The following is a 14,350-nucleotide window of genomic DNA, read 5'->3' on the forward strand; positions in this document are numbered from 1 at the left end:
CTTCATTTGTCCAAGTATTCGAGTTTTATGAAAATTCGCTGAAATTTTCATTGATTTTAATGATAGGCGATATCCGTACATTTTTTTGCATTGTCATTAAATAATCTGAATTTCATGTGCATGCATTTTTAACGTGGATCCGACCATATTTTTGGTTCAGTTAATGTCAAAACAAAATTAATTTGGTCTCTTAATTTACTGCTTAAGTGAATAGAAAACTACATCAGTCTTAGGGATCGTTTATTTCTGCTTATTTGAACACATTAATTTGTTTTTGACCTTGCTCTTTCAAACAACTTTTGTAGCATGCAAACCTTGGCTCAGAGCAAATCAAAAGTCCATGTATTCATGTTTCTGTTGGGGGCTCGTTCCTTTTTAGACCAAGTAGGCGTATCTGGGCGGGTCTCCCTTGGTCCAGACCCAGTAGTGGTTGCGGAAGCAGTTCAACTCGAACAGCATTTCCTTCTCCTCTATGTTCTCCTGGTTGTAATACACACTCTTAAGGAATGGGTCAGTCGGCTCACAGTGGATTTCTAAAAAGATTAAGTTTGTTCAATATATATGCCTCACAGCGGCGGTTATGTGTTTTTTGGGGAGAACGAGGCGCGTAAGGGGGTTAGGGGTACTGCCAGCATTTTTCTCTGTCATGGGAATCTTACTTCATAGTACATTATCTTACTGCTACGTTTCATTGAAAAAAAAACAGCAATTTTTTTTCGTACTATTAAAAAACTCCCAACTCCCAAACTGACAACTTTTTCAAAATAAGCAGCTCATTGTATTGTCAAATTGTTTGCATGGATCAAAAATATAGTTGTCTTTGTATACAAAAAGCAGTTGCGTACCATTGAGTTGGTTCCTGGTTTGTTCCTGGTGCCACAATTCCAGCTGAATATCTTTCAGAGTCAAGCCCATCCTCTCAATTGGTAACATTTCCCACGCACCAGACATGAATCCTATACAAGACCACTCAGTACTATTAGGAGTTTGTTTGTCGCAACAATGGTTGATTTATCTTTATCTCAACAATGGGAAACATTTAATTTTTTTTAAAGGTTGACCAAACCGCAACTGATTTTACTTTATTTAAGGCTGTTATTAATCTCCCTCGAGGCAATTAATTAATTATTAAATTGAGGTTTCTGCAAATCGCAGAGGATCTATACAAGGCTATCAGGCCTGTCTAAGCATAGTCCGTATCGTTTTCCCGCACTTTCCAGGCTGAGGTATTTTGTTGAGTGCTTTTGTGGATTCGTTGGTAACTATATTTCTTTCTCCTAAGCAAATGAAATATAACCAAAAGGATTGATTTTTCGTTTAGTAATAAATACTCATCGTGTGCATACGTTTCTCTTGCAGATCATTTCTATCAGGTATGGTTAGAATCCAACACATTTGTTTTTTTGACAATTTTTTTTTCAAAAAAAGCAACCTATAATGAAATTTTCTGGAGCTCTGAAATGATATTATTGTCAAATTTCAAAGTAAATGCTTTTTAAGGTTTAATACGGAATCTTTCGGACAAGCATCATTATTGTTCCGACTTTCGAAGAAAACGGAATATTTATGCTTGTTGTGATTTTTTTGTTCAGTCAAATTTCGGCGATCGAACTTACAGTTTCAACCAAAAAAGTTTTATACTCCATTGAAGATATCGAATCTCTTAAGCAAACGTTAAACGACATTTTACTTCCGATCGTTTTTGCAAAATTCTGGAAGTTTAAAAACTCACAATTTGACCATGCTCTGGACTAATTTATTTTCGCTTTGAAGATTTAGAGGGATCATAAACTTATACCAAAGGGGGGACCTTTTGGGAAAACTTGGCGCCCAGAATTGAAGGGGGTGGCGGTCAAATGAATGTTGATTTCGTTTCAGAAATGTTCGTCAAACTCAATCGAAACCAGATTTACCATCACCAATAATCTTGATTGCAACCTGCATTGACAAAAATGGATTAGGATAAGTTTTAGTATGGAAAAAGTATGTAGGTTTAATTGAGATTGATTTTAGTCTGAAAAAAAGTACAAAGATTAAATAGAAAAGGTTAAGGTTGAATTTGATCAAACTTGAACTGATTTTAAATCGATCTAAATCCATGTTAATAGTCTTAACTTGTTTTTATTTTTAGGGGGATTAAAACGGATTGAAATAGATTTCATTCGAATTCAATCAGTTTCGAGTTTGTTGAATTTATCCATTGCCCACAGTTTTTCATATGCTACCTTACGCCACTGCCATAGCGTAATGGAACCTGATCTAAACTACATTTTATGATTGGATAAATTAGATATTTTACCACTGTAAAGTATTTAATATTAACCAATCATGATCCATCTAACTAACAACCCACTTATTTGTAAGTGCTGAAATTACTTGTAATTTGAGCACCAGAGAGATTTGAATTTAACTTAGAAATTAGTTGCCTCTCCAAGAGAACTTCAGCAGCCGCAATAAACCAGTATACCCTAGATCTATTGAGCCTAGCAGAGACTAGTTAAACAACCTGAGACTAGAATAGTATAAGAGTAAGATTAGGATCGGTATTAGACTAAGAAGTTGCACGAATCTATCCGGCCGAAAATAAGATAGCGTGACGAGCAGACAGTGTACCCTATCCGAAATTACTCTATGAGTTAACCACATCGGTCCTAACTCATCTGGTGCGACCATAAGTCTCGAACAAGACCTTAATAGCTTAGAATTAACCAAAAATAGATTAGAATTTAGACAAAACATTTTTAAAATGTTATACGACGATAATTTAATCGAAATGTCTCTACGACTCAATAGATCAGAGCCAATATTCCGAACGATAACAGAACTACCCGGAATTGCAAGAAGACCTCGAACCAGAGACGACATACGACAAAGTAGAAACTTACCAAATAGTTATATGATAGTACGGCAAAAGCCAACACAGACTTTTATATTTAGAATTTTATTAGCAATGAATTTAGATTTTCATTTGCGAACATAAAATCTTGAAGTCAATCTTCATAATCATTTCAGGCGCTAAACAAAACTATTAATATACAATAACGATTGATAAAAAGATCTCAGATCGTTTTCCTAAAATTCTGCAGTATTATATAAAACATGTTTGGAAAATATTTGTTGAAAATCAAAACAAAAATTAGTAGCATGACAATAAACTGTTAGTAATCATAAAATCATCAGTTGTCCCAGCTTCATCACCTAAACATAACAGCATTCATAAGCTCACTAATATCATTAAAAAACTAAATCTTTTTCTTAAACAAATTTAAACCATTTTAAACTTAAATTCACTTAATTTTAAAATCAGATCATCAAGGCTTATCCTTGGATCTTAATTCATTTTCTATTTAATTAAATTTAAAACTTGATCATCAAGGCCTATCCTTGGATCAAAAAGAACAATTTTGTTCTTCCCCACCCACTTAGCTAGTGTCTAACGACCTCAAACGTCGATTCACTATCCAACCCTTCCAAAAAACCCAAGACTAATAGAAATTTTGAACAAAACTAACCATTCAAATTAGGATAAACAGTGAAGAACTTCGGTTATTCATCCTTCACTTGAACCCTCCTCTTATCAAGACCCAGGATAAATCTTAGACTTAGTAAGTTTAAAATAGTATCTAACGAACCACTCGCGTTCTAATTATACCTGAAACTTGTGGATCGATTTACTATTCTCCAACCCTTGAACACAATCACTACCCCTAAGTAAGATTAAGTAAGTTAACACCTTAGCTTATACTAGCCACGAGAAAGTAAAAAATCATTCTTCGGAATCGATATACTTTTCTCTCCAACCCTGAACAAATAGACCCAGGTTAAGCTAACCAAAAAATCGTAAGGACTAACAATTTAAGAAAATAGAAATCATCTAACAACTTTTTGCATCCGTCATCCTAAACCTTATGTCATTTAAAAATCTAGGAAACAAACAAACAATCGTTTTACACAACTGTGAAATAGATAACAAAAAATACGACCTTGTAATCACACCTCATACACAAACAGTTGGATATATTAGAACAAAACGACAAACACTATAAAGGAAAATAATAAACAAACAAAGACAAATAACACGAAAAAGATTTTCCAAAAATAGAAACGCATTTTCAGAATCAGAAGCCAGCAATTTAGACGAACTTTATAAATTAAAAGAATCTATAGATAAAAATTGCCCCATTCACGATCAATTATATTTTTCCGACTCAGAAACAACTTCAAATTCATCAAAAAGAGGAAAAAGAAGAATAAAAAAGCAATATAAACACAAACCAGTACATTTATATAATTGGAATCAACCAATTAGACATATCGATAATTACCTATTAACAGTCATTAAACGAAAAAATGAGCCAGACACACACTCCAAGTGAAGATAGTCCAGATGATGACGATATCTACCCCTTCCTCGTAGATGCACCCAATGATAGAGGGCAGCATATATTTTGCAAGAATTTACTCCTAAATTTATTTGAACCCGGAATCAGCCCATGTAAAGCAGAGTTCCGAGATGTAAAGATCAAAAGACAAATTATTGATCACTATCTGAAAGATATATGTAATTTGACACAACAATACGGAATCTACACCATAGAATTTAGCTCACCAAACCCGAATCACCGCAAATATGTAATTCAAACAGACGACCTTGATTTAGAATTTTCAAAAGTATTCTCAGAATATATAAAAGCATACAATATCATAACTCACAAAGAGCAAACTCCATATTTACTAATGAAGTTTTTGCCATAATATATAGTTATATCTCAATATTAGAAAACGAAATCCCAATCCCAAATGTCTCACCGACAGAGACATCTAAACATATAAGGGTACGACATGAAATCACACTATTTTCAACTTTCCTACATATAATTAAAGAAAATTTCACTAAAGATGAAGTTTCACAACATACAAAACATGACTTACAAAAAATTTTGGCATGGTTTATAATAGATTATTTCACACATAATATAGATTTAATTTCACAAGCAAGAAAAAATTTCAGACCTCAAAATTCAAACGATGATACCGCCATCACAGAACAGTCAGACTACGTTTGGGACCCCGAGTGGTCTCATTATGCATTTATAAATATCCCACAATCAATTGCAAGTCAAGCAATAAGTACAATATCTTATACAAGAGATTATGTAAGAGTAGTACCATTAACCATTGATGCAACACCATTAAACTACAATACATTTCTACCTGATACGCGAATTAACAGCTTAAACTCGACCGTCATACACAATGACAACCTTAATGGAACTAGGAATCTCACTCAACAAGATATTCAGACACCATCACACTTCATAAATGAAGAAATTGTCCAAACAACAACAACTACACAACAAAGTATTTCACCGATACGTCCAAATTTAACAACACCAAGAAATACAAACACTTCACTAGCACAGGTAACCTTACAATCAACCGTTAAACCTTCGGTTGCTCCAAAATATTCACAAATGGATTATCAAACATATAGACCCATGACAATACCGTCAAAAACACGCAGAACGTTCACAAGAAACAATTTTGCGGAACACAATTATAATTACACACATTCATCAAAAACAAACTATCCCCCCGAAAAAATAATAATAATCAGATAAGATCTCGATATTGGGATAATCCAATGGCAACAACCAACTCAGTAAACTTTCAAACTAATTCACATCCTCCACAGGATCGTAGTGAAAACTACCCATTCTTTCAACAGAATAAAAATAAAAAACAAGCACCTCATCAAACGGATTACCTATCCTCTGATGATGATTATTTACAACCAGATATATTTGCACCATATACATATCATAGAATTTTTTCTCCACATCAAATAGATACACAAAATCAACAACCAATACAAATGCAAAACCCAAATAATACACAATCTTTTCAACCAATTCAGCCACAAAACCCAATGATTACACACTCGTATCAACCAACACAAATGCAAAATGAAATACCACTTCCATAATACCTTCAACAACACGAAATAACAAAAAATCAACTTTCAAATTTTTCACAAATGCCAAATGCAGCAGAATCATTACAAATGACAATGAATCCATACCTTATGGGTGGATCATCAATAACATCAAACAAACCATTAATGGTATTCACAGGAACAGACCCTGAATATTCTGTAGAAGATTATTTAAATGCAGTAACAGCAAATTTAATTTAAAATATAGGACCTGAACCAATTAATACGCCACTACATCAAAACTGGATACACCGACGCACAGCGTTGATACAGACAACCTTAGACGGCGCAGCCCAAAAATGGTTTTCAGTATTGCCTATAGAAATAAAATCAAATTGGAAAAGATTTACACAAGAATTTTCAAAAATGTTTGACTCCGAAAGAAACAAACAACAACAAAGAGTTTTATGTAATGAAATTCGCAGATTACCAAATGAAACCATCAAGTAATTAGCAGTACGTATCGAAACACTAGTTCGAAAAGCATATTCATTAAATACACACGACTATAAAAACACAAAAATGACAGAAATCTTAATGATGACCTTAACACCTCAATTAAGGAAAATAGCAATAAAAAAAGAGAGCATCCCATCCCTCCTCAATTCGAGAGCCCGATTTAGATTTTCGAAAACTAGTAGACAAACTAGAGCAAGCGGAAATCACAATGAAACTTGAAGAAACAGAAAATCTGAAATTACAATATGTTAACCTAATTGAAACAAATACCACAAATATCAACAATATACAGGAATCAGATACAGACCTCGTTGAAAAAATCACTGAAATACTCAATATTTATGAAAAACACCCAAACTTTAAAGGCAAACCATCTTTCAAAAAATGGTGTAATTATTGCCGACGATACGGACATAGTATTTCTGAATGTAGACAAAAACAACAGGACAATCAAAACAAACCTCAAAAATATAAAGAACCAAATAAATCATTCTATCAGTACATGAAAAAAGATCAAAATCTACCAAACAAAAATGTATACAGCAACAACAGTTCAGGAAAACCACTTCCGAACAATACCAATTACACGAGAACTCAATCACCATATAACTCAAGTTATAGAGGAAGATCACCAGAACGAAGAAATACACAAAATTCATCACAAAATCATTACAATAGACCAAATAGTCGAAATAACTACTCCAGATCAAATTCAAATACAACACAATTTGTTTCTAGATCTAATTCCCAATCAAGGAATAAATACTATCCAAACAATCAATCACGAAACTCATCATATAATAGAAATAGAAACTACTCCAATAATCGAAATAGAAGTTATTCAAACAACCGAAATCAGAATTATCCGAACAATCGATCAAGGAATAACTCATATAACAGATCAAACTATAACAGATCAAACGATAATTATCAAAACAGATCACGAAACAATTCACAAAATCGACATTCAAGTTATAATAATCGTTATAGAAACTATTCCCAATCACCACACAGAAATAATAACCACTATAATAATTCCAACAATCGCCACAGAAGTAGTACACCTAAACATCAAAGACATATAAATCAAGTACAATCAAATCCGGAATCAACATCAGACTCCCCAGGTATTGATGACACAGTAGATGATACACTACAACTAAATCATATAAACTGTGGATCATCAGATTCAGAAAGTGATACAGAAAACACTATCTCCATCAATATGATAGCAGTTGAAAATGACTACGAACCTATTATATATGAACAACCTTTTTCATCACATATATATGAAAACCAATTAGAACTCCTTCACAATTATTATATTGAACCCATCCATTCCACACAAACGACACAAGAAACTAACGAAATCAACACTACAAATCAATCTAATGAAAATGACAAAACAAAATGCTTGAATACAAATCACATCTATCAAAATATACAAAAAGAACAACCTAAAGAAAAAATTTGGACAATACCATTTCTTTTAGAAAGCCCAAGAAACAAAGAATTTCAACCACAAGATCTTGAAATTGATTTTTTAATTGATTCAGGAGCAGAATCAAACATAATAAACATTCCCACATGGAATGAGATAAAAATATTACACCCAAAACTAACGCCTCTTGAAACCTCCAGTAAACTAGCAACAGCACAAGGATCAACATTGGTAAACTATGGAAAAATTCAATTACTTCTTCTCCCCACAAGAACAATAGAGCAGAATAAAATTTTAAATAAACCATTTAAACAAATATTTCATATCACTGATATTAAACACAATAGCATTGGAATACCATTTATCTCTAAATATATACCAACAATCAACATCTTGAATAGTAAAATACTAATAAAAGATAAATACACAAAAACAAAAGACACAACCCTAACATTTTTCCAAAGATTAAATAAACAACCACCATTCTTTTCAAAATTTTATCCAATATATAACCAACAAAGAAAACACCTGAAACCACTATCAGGAAACATATATAATTTTTCAATAGAACAAGTTCACCAATATGATAAAAAACAGAATAAACAACAACTCTATATGTCAGACTTTGAATTCAAACCTATCCATAAATTTTTCAAAATCACAATTTCATCCATAAAATATTTGAAAAACTCGAATTCAGATATTATTTCGTTACATGTATACAATAATACACCCTATCAAGTAACATTACCTTTAGGACTTTTGGGATATTGCGAAACCAACGCTACGATATCACCAGTACACGAAAAAGCATACCGCGTAAATAATAAACTTCAGTTATTAGCTATTTGTCAATCCACAATTCTTAATGAAGAATTATCCATAAATAATATAATAAGTAATGAAAAAAGAAATACAGATTATTTCACAAAAACCCCATATTTCAAACCTACATTCAACATAAATAACTGTACAGAGAATCAACAGAAATTTTTAACAATGTTTAACTTCCAACATTCACAAATAACACAAGACGAATTTGATAAATTAGCCAAACAGCTAATAAAATATTCATCTGTCTATGCAACATCCAAATTTGATGTTGGCAAAATCAGCTCATCACTACATCTCCCATTAAAACCTGACGCAGTTTTCAAAAAACAAAGAGCAAGTAAAGTACCAATTCACTTACACGATAAAGTAAACAGATTACTCGATATTTTAGAACAATACAAAATTATCTCACCGGTAAACAAAGAAGAACAACCAAAAGGTAACACATTTATCAACCCTGTTATCATCCTAGCAAAAGGAGAATTATTAAAAATAGTTCTAGACGCTAGATACCTTAATTCACTAATAGACGAATCAAAATGCAATTGGCCTACTGAACCAATACAAGTTATTTTAACAAAAATAAACGGAAAATACTTTACAACCGCAGATATGAATAGTGCATATAATCAAATGCCACTAGATGAACAATCGCGACGCTTAACACAATTTGTTATTGGAAATCAGCAATATGAAATCAACCGCCTATTCTATGGAATATCCATAGGACCAGCAGCATTTTCAGCTTTTATGAGCAAAATTTTTAGACCACTAATACTCAAGAAAAACGCAATCACCTATTTAGGCGATGTTTTTATGCAATCACAGACAAAAGAAGAAATGTTCAATGTTTTAGAACACTATCACAAAATACTTCAGAACGAAAATCTGAAGGCCGCTCCCGACAAGTCACACTTCTTTTTAACACGAGTTAAATTCTTAGGACACAATATAGAAAGAAAAACAATCACTCCATTAAAATCACGCATTGATGCTATTCAAAAGCTCCAACCACCAACAAACAAAAAGAAAATCCAAGAATTCCTTGGAATGTTAAATTTTTTAAGCAAATATGTCTATAAAATGCAATTATACCTAAGACCATTCTATAATATACTTAGACAACAAAATAATTTTGAATGGAACACAGAACATCAAGCACGATTTGAAGAAATTAAAAAACTCTTAACTGAACAAATTTCGAATACAATTCCAGATCCAAATCAACCATTCTATGCAATGTGCGATGCTTCGAATTTTGGCATCGGCGCAGCATTATTACAATCACACAATGGTACAAACAAAATGAACCTTATATCAGCAAATTCTCGACTATTCACTCAAGCAGAGCTACGACTCTCAACTCTAATGAGAGAATGTACAGCCATAATATATACACTAACAGAATATGAATTTCTGATACTTGGATCAAAACATCCAACAGTTCTATTTACAGATCCATAACCAATCATCTTTCTCTTTACACAAAAATCCGATCCAAATCAGCGAGTTTATAGGTTTCAACTAATTCTAATGAAATTCCCAAACTTACATATAGTTTGGACAGCAGGAAAGAATCTTGCATTACCAGACACTTTAAGTCGAAATACACCACCTGAATTACTTACACGTAAAACTACAGTTGAAATACCCAAAAATATAAAATTCTACCTTGCAGAAAACGAAACATCACCTCGACTAGAATGCAAATATGCAGTAAAAACTGACGTTGAATAATCACAGATAAACAATCTACAACACTTCCCACTTTATTTAGATTGCCAAAATAACCACTACGAAGTTGATCTACTTGGAACATCAACTTTTAAACCAATTCCATATTCACAATGGATAAAAAATAACACCCAACAAAAAAGAGTAAAACAACACCCGCATAAAAAAGACCTTTTTTCATTAATTGAAAAAGAAAATCTAACTGATAAAATAAATTTATCAGGACCACAAACAAACGATTCAAAATACACAATAAATCAAGTTTTTGACCTCCATGACCCACTTGATACAATTCCTTTATCTAAATTAGAAATTGAAAACATTTTTCTCCCCCCAACAGATAAAATTACAATTAATACTTTGAAACAATATCAAAATCTTGACCCAGTAATTAGACAACTAAAATCATGGCACAAATATAAAACTAAACCCGTCAAGGCAGATACAACTATTTTAGGAAATAAAACACTCCTCCGATATTTTCGAAAATTTAATAATACAGCAATTAACGAAAACACAGACCTTCTAGAATACCAATTAAATGAATCTACAGTTCCCTGTCTCGCTCTAAGTATGATTCTTATAGCTTTTAATATTTCACATACACAAAACATTAAAGGACACTCTGGATCAGAGAAAACATATTCAAATTTCATACAAAACTTTTATTTTCCAAATGCACCAATTTGGATAAAAGTACTATGCAATGATTGTATAGTATGTCAGCTAAATAAACCTTATCCAAATCAAAAACAAATAGCACAAAAACAAGATTTTAAAGGACAAAGTTTGTACTTTAACCACCGTATTTCATTTGATACAAAAGGACCAATTTCACCCTCATCCGAAGGAAACTCCTACATTATGGTAATTGTTGACGCGTTTACACATTATGTAGCACTTAACCCAGTACCACATTGTAACGCTTATTACGCTTACACAACACTCTATGAACACTGGATAGCCAAATTCGGACTACCAGAAATTTTAGTTACAGACAACGGTACAGAATTCATAAATAATGAAATCATCACACTATGTCATTTATATAACATCAAACACAAACCACGTACATCTCACGCACCTTGGACAAACGGCTTAGTCGAAGGTATGAACCGTTCACTACAAGAATATCTTAGATGTATCATCAATGGAAATGATACAAAATACACCGAATGGTCAGCAGATGTAAAACTATTTCCCTTAGCATATAAATCACAAATCATGACAACTTTAGGAATGTCACCATATGAAATGGTTTTTAATCAAAAGCCACGAAAACCAATTATGTTTACAGCAAACTCTCATAAAAATGCACAAAGTCATTGCCAACCGAATAAAGACTCAATTTGTTATAACCTACCTTTACACACACACGATGAAGATCTTTTTCATCACCCACAAATTCTTAAATTAGCCTCCGGTACACACACCGAATGGATTTTGAACAGAGATAAAAAACACAATGAAATTTACCAAAAAGTAACAAAAAAGTTGTTACAAAGGCAAAACATTAATGAACAAATAAATTCACGCTTTACACCAGCCTCCGATTTAAAAATTGGAACATATGTTTTAATACCCAATTTTAACACTCAAAAAGGAATTTCTAAAAAATTACAACCCCTTCGTAAAGGACCATACCAAATAATTGCCAAACCCACTGATGTCACATATAAAATCACCGACTCAGACAAAAAAGAATTTGTTCAACATCGAAACAATCTATTACCTTATTATCCAAAAGAATACGCACTACGCGAACTAACTCAATTATATTCTTTCACAGGTTTAAAAGTTATTCAAAATAACCCACATACGGAGAATAAAACAAAGGAACAACATGACATTCATCTCGAGAACCAAAATAAAAAATCAACTATAACGAAAAACAATACAAAAAAGCTAGATCAAAATATACCTCAAAAAGAAAGAAAAAATAGAAAATTGACAGAAAAAATAATACCCCAAGAACAAATCGACAAATCAGAACATAGAGAGTCATCACGACTTAGAAATCAACCACGTAAAAACTATAAAACATTCATTCCACAATCTAAAATATTAAAGAAAGTCGAATTTCAAAAACAGCTTTAATTTTATTTTAAATAATTTTTGCACCTCTGAAATATTTTGAACTTTCATTTTTCAAAATAACATGCTGACAAACACGCAGCGATTCTAGTTCATAATTAGCCAATAGAATTTTCAAACTCCCCGAGTTCATTTTGATATACCCCAGTCACCATCACAAAGTACTCCAGACAACCCCATCGGTATATTACCAGAAACCCCTACGCTTCTTTCACAACTTAGCACCTCAAGCCTACCCTCAGATTACTTAGGTTCAACACCAACATCTGAACAAATACGTGAAAATCCCTTTAACACTGCAAACCAAACATCACGACTACCATATTGGACAACACATTCATTCACACAAGGTGAACCCAATTTAATCAATGATCCAATAGATATTTCTACGGATGCAACAACATCCTCATCACTACCAGAAACATTATCACTACCATCAACACCATCAATCAGTCAGAGTTCACCAACGCCTTTTAACTTCAATTTCCCAAATAACCTCGACGCTAGATACCGAGAACAATCATCAACAAATATTCCTTTAAGACTAGACTGGAATACATTCACAGCACCTCCACCATTATTTGGACAACACCCAGAAAGTAACCGACTCCACAACTGGGCACTAAATAGACTACAATATAGACAAGACATCCACGAAGACATTCGTGATCATAACATCCAAATACTCCAACAAAATAGTCTACAATTAAAATTTGAAATCACGGTTAAATTAAACAACATTACTCAACATCCCTATCCATTAAACCCACCAAATATAACAGCTCAATCCCTACCACCACCATTTATAACAACTGAAGTAATATACAAATACGACAGATATACCAAAAAGACAATTGGTTACATCACATTTTATAACCCATACTCAGGATTGTCATACACATGTATATTCTAAAAATTTTAATTTTTCTCCAACTCCTTTTTCTATTAACCTCCAATCAAAACATAAACCCTTCCCCCCGCACAGGACCCCAAGATTTATTAGCAACACATTACGATTGTGAAGAAAACGAACAAAAAACACTACACAAATATGCAATAAATCAAGTATCACAATGCGGAACAGAACCACAAGCTATAGAAACAACAAATGTAATAGCGACACTTTATTCAAAAGCCCGAGCAACAACAGTTATAGGATATAAATTCACAGCAACATTTTCTGAAAAGAAAGTACATTGTTCACAAGTCTCTAATGGAAATAAAAACCGACTTGACCACGAATCATTCTACCAGAGTAATATCGAACGACTTTTACATCTCCATCCCGAAGATTGTAAAAACGAGTTACTAAGACTAAATATCACAAGAAATAAAAACACAGATAGAAAATTAGTATATTTCCAAGTTTTTGCAGATTCTGTACATCAAGCAGAACTTGAAAGATATCAAGGACATATAAAATTAGATGAAAAATACCCATACAACGGCGCACACGGAAGATTAACTTATGACATACACGATAAACACTGGATACCACACATTGGTATAAATGACCCATCAAACTGCAAAGCAGACACAAAAAATAAAGGATATCAAGAAATCATGTTTTTCGATTGGAAAATACAACTCGAAAAAATACAACTCACACGCGATTTATCTGACAACACAATGATCTATCAAGGAATTAGATTACCCTGTAAAAACGATCAAGGCTATTGTGACCCTACAACACGAACACAAGCAACAATTGTTTGGTTCCCCGAAGACACATGTACGACATTTCAAGTAGCAAAAATACACGCTCGTATGATAAAATTTCACGAAAAATATTT

The 14,350-nt window shown here is 32.7% G+C and overlaps 1 protein-coding gene across 1 annotated transcript in view; it reads right to left on the bottom strand.

The window, feature by feature from the left end:
- Positions 1–210: 210 nt before the first annotated feature.
- LOC134856002 (uncharacterized) overlaps positions 211–14,350 on the bottom strand; it is a 32,208-nt gene continuing 18,068 nt past the window's right edge. Inside the window, exons 5-6 of the mRNA XM_063872374.1 lie at positions 846–956; positions 211–533 (exon numbers count right to left, since the gene is read on the bottom strand). Coding sequence (XP_063728444.1) covers positions 376–533; positions 846–956 — 269 coding nt within the window. The 3' untranslated portion in view covers positions 211–375. The remainder of the gene's footprint in view (positions 534–845; positions 957–14,350) is intronic.

Source organism: Symsagittifera roscoffensis, chromosome 1 (genome assembly GCF_963678635.1).
Source record: "Symsagittifera roscoffensis chromosome 1, txSymRosc1.1, whole genome shotgun sequence".
Classification (NCBI taxonomy): domain Eukaryota; kingdom Metazoa; phylum Xenacoelomorpha; order Acoela; family Convolutidae; genus Symsagittifera; species Symsagittifera roscoffensis.